This window comes from Onychostruthus taczanowskii, unplaced genomic scaffold, assembly GCF_017590055.1.
Source record: "Onychostruthus taczanowskii isolate IOZ18803 unplaced genomic scaffold, ASM1759005v1 scaffold627, whole genome shotgun sequence".
Classification (NCBI taxonomy): Eukaryota; Metazoa; Chordata; class Aves; order Passeriformes; family Passeridae; genus Onychostruthus; species Onychostruthus taczanowskii.
In genome coordinates this window covers 1-11,234 of record NW_024503979.1, presented here as the reverse complement: position 1 = coordinate 11,234, position 11,234 = coordinate 1, and the positions used below count along the sequence as shown (strand labels likewise).

Sequence of the window (11,234 nt, the reverse complement as noted above, 5' to 3'; positions counted from 1 at the left end):
GGAGGGACTGGGAGCTGGGGGCAAGGGTGAAGGCTGTACTGGGAACGGGGTAAGGGCTGTACTGGGAGCACTGGGAACGGGGTAAGGGCTGTACTGGGAGCACTGGGAATGGGAGTAACGGCTGTACTGGGAGCACTGGGAGGGACTGGGAGCACTGGGAGCTAGGGGCAAGGGTGAAGGCTGTACTGGGAATGTGGTAAGGGCTGTACTGGGAGCACTGGGAGCCGGGGGCAAGGGTGAAGGCTGTACTGGGAACAGGGTAAGGGCTGTACTGGGAGCACTGGGAACGGGGTAAGGGCTGTACTGGGAGCACTGGGAGCTGGGTAAGGGTTGTACTGGGAGTGCTGGGAGTGGGGTAAGAGCTGTACTGGGAACAGGGTAAGGGTTGTACTGGGAGCACTGGGAGCTGGACCAGGAGGTGTTTGTGTACTGGGAGCTCTGTGTGTATTTGTACTGGGAGCACTGGGAATAGCAGATTGTACTGGGAGCTGGGAGTGAGGGTTACTGGTGTTACTGGCAGTGACAGTTACTGGTGTTACCGGTGTTACTGGGAGTGACAGTTACTGGTGTTACTGGGAATGACAGTTATTGGTGTTACTGGAAGCTGGGAGTGACAGTTACCGGTGTTACTGGGAGTGACAATTATTGGTGTTATACTGGTGTTACTGAGTGACGGTTACTGGTGTTACTGGGAGTGACAGTTACCGGTGTTACTGGGGGTAACGGTTACTGGTGTTATTGGGAGCTGGGAATGACGGTTACTGGTGTTACTGGAGGTGATAGTTACTGGTGTTACTGGGAGTGACGGTTACTGGCATTACCGGTGTTACTGGGGGTAACGGTTACTGGTGTTACTGTGAGCTGGGAGTGACAGTTACCGGTTTTACTGGGAGTGACGGTTATTGGTATTAGTGGGAATGACAGTTACTGGTGTTACTGGGAATGACAGTTATTGGTGTTACTGGGAGTTGGGAGTGGCAGTTACTGGTGTTACTGGGAGTGACGGTTACCGGTGTTACTGGCAGCTGGGTATAACAGTTACTGGTGTTACTGGGAGTGATGGTTACTGGTGTTACCTCGAGTGACAGTTACTGGTGTTACTGGGAGTGACGGTTACCGGTGTTACTGGCAGCTGGGTATAGGGTATAACAGTTACTGGTGTTGTGGTGACAGTTGGTGTTACCTCGAGTGACAGTTACTGGTGTTACTGGTGTTACTGGGAGCGATGGTTACTGGTGTTACTGGGAGCTGGGAATAACAGTTACTGGTGTAACTGGGTGTGACAGTTAGTGGTGTTACTGGGAGTGACGGTTACTGGTGTTACTGGAGCGATGGTTACTGGTGTTACTGGGAGCTGGGAATAACAGTCATTGGTGTTACTGGGAACAACAGTTACTGGTGTTACTGGGAATGATGGCTACTGGTGTTACTGGTGTTACCGGGAGCTGGGAACAGCCACTACTGGTTATACTGGGAACACTGGGAGCTGGGTATGGGGGGTGGGGGTGTTACTGGAGCCAAGCGTGTGAGATACTGGGAGCACTGGGAGCACTGGGGCCTCAGAATGGTGGGGAAGGGTCTTACTGGGAGCTACTGGGGATACCGGGAACAGCGGTACTGGTTGTACTGGTCATACTGGGGATACTGGGAATGCTGGTACTGGTCATACTGGGAACACTGGTACTGGTCATACTGGGGATACTGGGAGCACTGGTACTGGTCATACTGGGAGCACTGGTACTGGTCATACTGGGGATACTGGGAGCACTGGTACTGGTCATACTGGTTATACTGGGAGCACTGGTACTGGTCATACTGGGAGCACTGGTACTGGTCATACTGGGAGCACTGGTCATACTGGGGAGCAGCTCCCTGGGCCCTGCTGGTCCCAGTATGGCACTGGGAGGGGGGAGGGGCTTCCCAGTGCTCCCAGTGCTCCCAGTAAGGCTCTGTCCCCCCCCAGTCCCAGGCCATGGCCGGCGCGTAGCCCCTCCCCCCACCGGACCGGAGCCGTGGACACGTGAGTGCCCCTCCCCCCACGGCCCTGCCCCCTCCTTGCCAGGTGTGAGTGACAGCGGGTGTGAGTGACACCAGGTGTGACAGTGTCACCTTGCCTGCCAGGTCGGGTGTGAGTGAGGTGTGAGTGACACTGGGTGTGAGTGACACCGGGTGTGTGTGTGACACCGGGTGTGACAGTGTCACCTTGCGAGGTGTGAGTGACGCTGGGTGTGAGTGACACCGAGTGTGACAGTGACACCAGGTGTGTGTGTGACAGGGTGTGACAGTGTCACACTGTCCAGGTGTGTGTGACACCGGGTGTGACAGTGACACCAGGTGTGAGTGACACCGGGTGGGTGTGTGTGTGTGTGACACCGGGTGTGACAGTGTCACCAGGTGTGTGTGTGACAGGGTGTGACAGTGACACCCTGCCAGGTGTGTGACACTGGGTGTGTGTGTGTGTGTGACACAGAGTATGACAGTGTCACACATGTGGCACCTTCAGAGGACACTGTCACACCTGTGTCACCCCCCACAGGACAATGTCACACCTGTGTGACACCTGTAGGACAGTGTGACGCCTGTATCACACACCCAGGTCACTCTGCCCCTCCCCCCCCGCGGCTCCCCCGGGTCCAGGGACACCCTGGGGACACCCTGGGGACAGACAGGGACACCCCGGGGACACCCTGGGGACAGACAGGGACACCCTGGGGGCACCCTGGGGACACCCCGGGGACACCATGGGGACACCCCAATGTCACAGGGACATCCTGGGGACGCCTTGGGGACACCCCAGGGACACCTCAGTGCCACAGGGACACCCCAGGGTCCCCCAATGTCCCAGGGCCACCCCAGGCAGGGCACAGCGGTGACACGGGTGTCACACGTGTGTCCCAGCTGTGTCACTGTGGGGCTGTACGTGTCCCCGGGTGTCCCCTGTCCTCACGTCACCCTGCGTGTCCCCGTGTCACCCCGTGTGTCACCCCGCGTGTCCCTGGGCGTCCCCACGTGCCCTCTCCGTGTCACCACGTGTGTGTCCCCCGTGTCCCCCTGTGACCCGTGTCCTCCCCACCTGTCCCCCGGTGTCCCCCATGTCCTGTCCCCGCCATGTGTCCTCCCGTGTCCCATTTCCTGTGTCCCCCCCGTGTCCCCCAATGTCCCCCCCTGTGTCCCCCACCCCGTGTCCCCCCCAGTGTCCCCCCGTGTCCCCACCCCGTGTCCCCCGGCCGGGATTCCCCCTCCCCCCTCTCCGTCACGGGCATCCGGCTGACGTCACGGTGTCGGGCGGGGGGAGGGGAGGGGACACCCACGCGGGCCGGTGACTCACGCGGTGCCGGTGTCACCACGCGGTGTCACCACGCGGGGCCGGACACGGCAGCGGCACGCGGGGACGGTGAGGGACAGCGGGGACACGAGGGGACACGGGGGGACCGAGGGGACAGCGGGGACACCGAGGGGACAGTGGGGGAGGGTCACCGCGGCGTGGGGGAGGGGGCGGCACGGTGACTGTGTGACCGCGGGTCACAGGGTGTGTGACCAGCCTGGCCGGGGGGCGCTGGGGGTCACTCTGGCCGTGGGTCACTCTGGTTATTGGTCACTGGCTGTAGGTCACACTGGTTATTGGTCAGGGTGGTTATTGGTCACTCTGGCTGTGGTCACTGTGGGTCACTCTGGTTGTTGGTCAGGCTGACTGTTAGTCACTCTGACCGTAGGTCACTCTGGTTCTTGGTCAGGGTGGTTATTGGTCAGTCTGGCTGTGGGTCACTCTGAATGTGGGTCAATCTGGTTATTGGCCATGGGTCACTCTGGTTGTTGGTCACTCATGGCTCTGTGTCACTCTGATTATTGGTCACTCTGGCTGTTGGTCACTCTGGCCGTGGGTCACTCTGGCCATGGGTCACTCTGGTTATTGATCACTGGCTGTGTGGTTGTTGGTCACTCATGGCTCTGTGTCACTCTGATTATTGGTCACTCTGGCTGTTGGTCACTGGTGACCCTGGGTTGCTCTGACCATGGGTCACTCTGGTTATTGGTCACTCTGGCTGTTGGGCACTGGCTGTGGGTCACTCGTGGCTGTGGGTCACTGTGGGTCACTCATGACCGTGGGTCACTCTGGTTATTGGTCAGTCTGGCTGTTGGTCACTGTGGGTCACTCTGGCCATGGCTAACTGGTGACCGTGGGTCACTCTGATGTTGGTCACTCTGGCCATGGGTCACTCTGGTTATTGGTCAGGGTGGTTGTTGGTCACTCGGGCTGTTGGTGACTCTGGCCGTGGGTCACTCTGGCTGTGGGTCACTCGTGGCAGTGGGTCACTCTGATGTTGGTCACTCTGGCCATGGGTCACTCTGGTTATTGGTCAGGGTGGTTGTTGGTCACTCTGGCCGTGGGTCACTCTGGTCACCCATGTTTGGGGTCACGTGTCCCTCCCGTGTCACCCTGGGGGTGTCCCGGGGCTCTGCTCACGTGTCCCCAGTGTCACCCTGTCCTGGTGTCACCCTGTCCCTGTGTCACCCTGTCTCACCCTGTCCCCAGTGTCACCCTGTCCCGGTGTCACCCTGTCCTGGTGTCACCCTGTCCCGAGTGTTGCCGTCCCAGTGTCACCCTGTCCCGAGTGTGTCACCCTGTCCTGGTGTCACCCTGCCCCCGTGTCACCCTGTCCCGGTGTCACCCTGTCTCGGTGTCACCCTGTCCCCAGTGTCACCCTGTCCTAGTGTGTCACCCTGTCCCTGTGTCACCCTGTCCCAGTGTCACCCTGTCCCCGTGTCGCCCTGTTCCTCAGTGTCACCCTGTTCCTCAGTGTCACTCTGTCCCTGTGTCACCCTGTCCCGGTGTCACCCTGTTCCTCAGTGTCACCCTGTCCCAGTGTCACCCTGTCCCTGTGTCACCCTGTCCTGGTGTCACCCTGTCCCAATGTGTCACCCTGTTCCTCAGTGTCACTCTGTCCCGGTGTCACCCTGGCCCCGTGTCGCCCTGTCCCTGTGTCCCCCTGTCTCAGTGTCACCCTCCCCAGCGTCACCCTGTCCCTGTGTCACCCTGTCTCAGTGTCACCGTCCCCAGTGTCACCCTGTCCCTGTGTCACCCTGTCCCTGTGTCACCCTGTCTCGGTGTCACCCTGTCTCGGTGTCACCCTGTCTCAGTGTCACCCTGTCCCCGTGTCACCCTGTCCCGCTGTCACCCTGTCCTGGTGTCACCCTGTCTCGGTTTCACCCTGTTTCTCAGTGTCACTCTGTCCCAGTGTCACCCTGTCCCCGTGTCACCCTGTCCCGGTGTCACCCTGTCCCGGTGTCACCCTGTCCCCAGTGTCACCCTGTCCTGGTGTCACCCTGTCTCGGTGTCACCCTGTCTCGGTGTCACCCTGTCCCGAGTGTCGCCATCCCCTTCCCGCTCCCCGTGGGCGTCGCGGGGTCCCCTTGGCCACGCCCCCAACCGTGACGTCACGGGAAGGCCCCGAAATTCTCCCCCCCCAGTTGTGGCCATGACGTCACAGCTGGGGGTGGGGGAAGGCCCCGCCCCTCCGTGTCCCCAAATGTCCCCAAATGTCCCCAACGCTTTTCTCCATTCAGCCCCACAGGGGGCGGGGCCCCGCCTGGCCCCGCCCTCCCCTCCGCTCATTGGCCGGCACCAGCCTGACCCCTCTCTCCATTGGTCGCCCTCAGGCTGAGCCAGAGCCGGAAGGGAGCGATGATTGGCTGCCAGGCGAGAGGCGCGCTGTGATTGGCCGCTTCCTGGAGAGCGTCGCGTCATCGGTGAGGGGGCGGGGCGTGGGCCGAGGGGGGCGGGGTCTGCGGTGCGTGTGTGAAGTACCGCCCACTTCCGCACCACGTGATTGTGACATCACCCACCCCTGCCGCTGGGGGCGGAGCTTCAGAACTGCCCTAAAATTGACCCAGAATTGTCCTAAAAGAGCCCCGGAATTGACCCAAAACTGCCCCAAAAGTGCCCCAGAACTGCGGGGCGGGGTCTGCGGTGCGTGTGTGAAGTACCGCCCACTTCCGCACCACGTGATTGTGACATCACCCACCCCTGCCGCTGGGGGCGGAGCTTCAGAACTGCCCTAAAATTGACCCAGAATTGCCCTAAAAGTGCCCCGGAATTGACCCAAAACTGCCCCAAAACTGCCCCAGAACTGCCCCAAAACTGCCCTAAAACTGACCCAGAATTGCCCCAAAAAGTGCCCTAAAAGTGCCCCAGAACTGCCCCAAAAGTGCCCCAGAACTGCCCCAAAATTGCCCCAGAACTGCCCCAAAATTGTCCCAGAACTGCCCCTAAACTGCCCTAAAATTGCCCTAAAAGAGCCCTGGAACTGATCCAAAATTGCCCTAAAATTGACCCAGAATTGCCCTAAAAGTGCCCCAGAATTGACCCAAAACTGCCCTAAAACTGGCCCGGAACTGCCCCTAAACTGCCCCAAAAAGTGCCCTAAAAGTGCCCCAGAACTGCCCCAAAAGTGCCCTAAAAGTGCCCCGGAACTGCCCTAAAACTGACCCAGAATTGCCCCAAAAAGTGCCCTAAAAGTGCCCCAGAATTGAACCCCCAGGTGCCCGTACCTGTCCCAGGAGCCCCCAGGAGCCCCCAGGTGCCCCCAGGAGCCCCCAGGTGTCCCCCAGGTATCCCCAGGTGTCCCCAGGTGCCCCCCAGGTACCCCCAGGTGCCCGGGGCCCCCCTGAGTGCCCGTACCTGTCCCAGGTGTATGCGGCAGTGAGGGAGGGGCCGCCCCCGCCCAGCAGCCGCCCCCTCCCCCCCCCCACGGGGGGGCCGCGGGGGGACCCAGCCCCCCCCAGGTGCCCGGGGCCCCCCTGAGTGCCCGTACCTGTCCCAGGTGTATGCGGCAGTGAGGGAGGGGCCGCCCCCGCCCAGCAGCCGCCCCCTCGACACTGGTCATCGGCCTGGGGAGATCGGCCACAGGCCTGGGGACATCGGCCACCGACCAGGGGACATTGGCCACCGAGGGGACACTGGTCATCGGCCTGGGGACATCGGCCATCGCTCTGGGGACACTGGTCATCGGCCTGGGGAGATCGGCCACAGGCCTGGGGACATCGGCCACCGACCAGGGGACATTGGCCACCGAGGGGACACTGGTCATCGGCCTGGGGACATCGGCCATCGCTCTGGGGACACTGGTCATCGGCCTGGGGAGATCGGCCACAGGCCTGGGGACATCGGCCACCGACCAGGGGACATTGGCCACCGAGGGGACACTGGTCATCGGCCTGGGGACATCGGCCATCGCTCTGGGGACACTGGTCATCGGCCTGGGGAGATCGGCCACAGGCCTGGGGACATCGGCCACCGACCAGGGGACATTGGCCACCGAGGGGACACTGGTCATCGGCCTGGGGACATCGGCCATCGCTCTGGGGACACTGGTCATCGGCCTGGGGAGATCGGCCACAGGCCTGGGGACATCGGCCACCGACCAGGGGACATTGGCCACCGAGGGGACACTGGTCATCGGCCTGGGGACATCGGCCATCGCTCTGGGGACACTGGTCATCGGCCTGGGGAGATCGGCCACAGGCCTGGGGACATCGGCCACCGACCAGGGGACATTGGCCACCGAGGGGACACTGGTCATCGGCCTGGGGACATCGGCCATCGCTCTGGGGACACTGGTCATCGGCCTGGGGAGATCGGCCACAGGCCTGGGGACATCGGCCACCGACCAGGGGACATTGGCCACCGAGGGGACACTGGTCATCGGCCTGGGGACATCGGCCATCGCTCTGGGGACACTGGTCATCGGCCTGGGGAGATCGGCCACAGGCCTGGGGACATCGGCCACCGACCAGGGGACATTGGCCACCGAGGGGACACTGGTCATCGGCCTGGGGACATCGGCCATCGCTCTGGGGACACTGGTCATCGGCCTGGGGAGATCGGCCACAGGCCTGGGGACATCGGCCACCGACCAGGGGACATTGGCCACCGAGGGGACACTGGTCATCGGCCTGGGGACATCGGCCATCGCTCTGGGGACACTGGTCATCGGCCTGGGGAGATCGGCCACAGGCCTGGGGACATCGGCCACCGACCAGGGGACATTGGCCACCGAGGGGACACTGGTCATCGGCCTGGGGACATCGGCCATCGCTCTGGGGACACTGGTCATCGGCCTGGGGAGATCGGCCACAGGCCTGGGGACATCGGCCACCGACCAGGGGACATTGGCCACCGAGGGGACACTGGTCATCGGCCTGGGGACATCGGCCATCGCTCTGGGGACACTGGTCATCGGCCTGGGGAGATCGGCCACAGGCCTGGGGACATCGGCCACCGACCAGGGGACATTGGCCACCGAGGGGACACTGGTCATCGGCCTGGGGACATCGGCCATCGCTCTGGGGACACTGGTCATCGGCCTGGGGAGATCGGCCACAGGCCTGGGGACATCGGCCACCGACCAGGGGACATTGGCCACCGAGGGGACACTGGTCATCGGCCTGGGGACATCGGCCATCGCTCTGGGGACACTGGTCATCGGCCTGGGGAGATCGGCCACAGGCCTGGGGACATCGGCCACCGACCAGGGGACATTGGCCACCGAGGGGACACTGGTCATCGGCCTGGGGACATCGGCCATCGCTCTGGGGACACTGGTCATCGGCCTGGGGAGATCGGCCACAGGCCTGGGGACATCGGCCACCGACCAGGGGACATTGGCCACCGAGGGGACACTGGTCATCGGCCTGGGGACATCGGCCATCGCTCTGGGGACACTGGTCATCGGCCTGGGGAGATCGGCCACAGGCCTGGGGACATCGGCCACCGACCAGGGGACATTGGCCACCGAGGGGACACTGGTCATCGGCCTGGGGACATCGGCCATCGCTCTGGGGACACTGGTCATCGGCCTGGGGAGATCGGCCACAGGCCTGGGGACATCGGCCACCGACCAGGGGACATTGGCCACCGAGGGGACACTGGTCATCGGCCTGGGGACATCGGCCATCGCTCTGGGGACACTGGTCATCGGCCTGGGGAGATCGGCCACAGGCCTGGGGACATCGGCCACCGACCAGGGGACATTGGCCACCGAGGGGACACTGGTCATCGGCCTGGGGACATCGGCCATCGCTCTGGGGACACTGGTCATCGGCCTGGGGAGATCGGCCACAGGCCTGGGGACATCGGCCACCGACCAGGGGACATTGGCCACCGAGGGGACACTGGTCATCGGCCTGGGGACATCGGCCATCGCTCTGGGGACACTGGTCATCGGCCTGGGGAGATCGGCCACAGGCCTGGGGACATCGGCCACCGACCAGGGGACATTGGCCACCGAGGGGACACTGGTCATCGGCCTGGGGACATCGGCCATCGCTCTGGGGACACTGGTCATCGGCCTGGGGAGATCGGCCACAGGCCTGGGGACATCGGCCACCGACCAGGGGACATTGGCCACCGAGGGGACACTGGTCATCGGCCTGGGGACATCGGCCATCGCTCTGGGGACACTGGTCATCGGCCTGGGGAGATCGGCCACAGGCCTGGGGACATCGGCCACCGACCAGGGGACATTGGCCACCGAGGGGACACTGGTCATCGGCCTGGGGACATCGGCCATCGCTCTGGGGACACTGGTCATCGGCCTGGGGAGATCGGCCACAGGCCTGGGGACATCGGCCACCGACCAGGGGACATTGGCCACCGAGGGGACACTGGTCATCGGCCTGGGGACATCGGCCATCGCTCTGGGGACACTGGTCATCGGCCTGGGGAGATCGGCCACAGGCCTGGGGACATCGGCCACCGACCAGGGGACATTGGCCACCGAGGGGACACTGGTCATCGGCCTGGGGACATCGGCCATCGCTCTGGGGACACTGGTCATCGGCCTGGGGAGATCGGCCACAGGCCTGGGGACATCGGCCACCGACCAGGGGACATTGGCCACCGAGGGGACACTGGTCATCGGCCTGGGGACATCGGCCATCGCTCTGGGGACACTGGTCATCGGCCTGGGGAGATCGGCCACAGGCCTGGGGACATCGGCCATCGGCCTGGGGACATCGGCCACAGGCCTGGGGACATCGGCCATCGGCCTGGGGACATCGGCCACCGCTCTGGGGACATCAGCCATCGCGCTGGGGACATCGGCCACCGGCACGGGGGGGACGGCGGCCACCGCGGGGACGTCATCGGTGGCCACCGAGGGGACATCGCCGCCCGCATCGGGCGCCTGCAGCAGGTGGGGACAAGGGGGGGACAGTCAGGGGCCAGTGAGAGGACATTGAGTGGACATTGGGGGGACAGTGAGGGGACATTGAGGGGACAGTGAGGGGACATTGGGGGGACAGTGAGGGGACAATGAGGGGGGAGTGAGGGGACAGTGAGGGGACATTGAGAGGACAGTGAGGGGACAGTGAGGGGACAGTGAGGGGACATTGTGGGGACATCGAGAGGACATCGAGGGGACAGTGAGGGGACATTGAGAGGACAGCGAGGGAACAGCGAGGGGACAGTGAGGGGACAGCGAGGGGACAATGAGGGGACATTGAGAGGACATCGAGGGGACAGTCAGGGAACAGTGAGAGGACATTGAGAGGACATTGAGGGGACAATGAGGGGACATTGTGGGGACAGTGAGGGGACAGTGAGGGGACATCGAGAGGACAGTGAGGGGACATTGAGGGGACAGCGAGTGGACATTGAGGGGACAATGAGGGGACAGCGAGAGGACATCGAGGGGACAGTCAGGGGACAGTGAGAGGACATTGAGTGGACATTGGGGGGACAGTGAGGGGACATTGAGGGGACAGTGAGGGGACATTGGGGGGACAATGAGGGGACATTGAGGGGACATCGTGGGGACAGTGAGAGGTGGTTGAGGGGGCATTGGGGTGACACTGAGGACATTGTGGGGACATTGAGAAGACGTTGTGGGGACACTGAGGGGACACTGAGGGGACACTGAGGGGCTGCCTTGTGTCCCTGATGCCACCACAGGCCTGGTCACAGCAGGTGACGCTGGCAGGTGGGGACGTCATTCCCAGAGGTGACACCGGGGTGTCCCTGGGGGTGACCTCAGGGTGTCCCCGTGTCCCTGGGGGGTGACACTGGAGGTGTCCCCGTGTCCCTGGGGGTGTCCCCAAGGTGTCCCCACATCCCTGGGAGGTGTCCCCGTGTCCCTCAGGTGTCCCTGGGGGTGTCCCTGGGGGTGTCCCCAAGGTGTCCCCCAGTTGTCCCCGTGTCCCCCAGCTGCCCCCGTGTCCCTGGGGGTGTCCCCGAG

At 63.3% G+C, this 11,234-nt stretch overlaps 1 protein-coding gene and 1 long non-coding RNA gene across 2 annotated transcripts; both read left to right on the top strand.

Moving 5' to 3' along the window:
* The first annotated feature begins 7 nt into the window (after positions 1-7).
* On the top strand, positions 8-6,783 carry LOC121344212. The gene is made up of 4 exons (XR_005953808.1): positions 8-49; positions 1,964-2,020; positions 5,659-5,748; positions 6,689-6,783. It is a non-coding gene; the product is annotated as an uncharacterized LOC121344212 (long non-coding RNA).
* Positions 6,784-6,825: 42 nt separating this feature from the next.
* Positions 6,826-10,193, top strand: LOC121344210 (autotransporter adhesin BpaC-like; the record flags this gene model as incomplete). Its single annotated transcript, XM_041419970.1, has 2 exons — positions 6,826-6,833; positions 6,897-10,193. Coding segments are annotated over exons 1-2 (3,305 nt in total), but the record flags the coding sequence as incomplete, so codon positions are not given.
* Between the last annotated feature and the right edge of the window lie 1,041 nt (positions 10,194-11,234).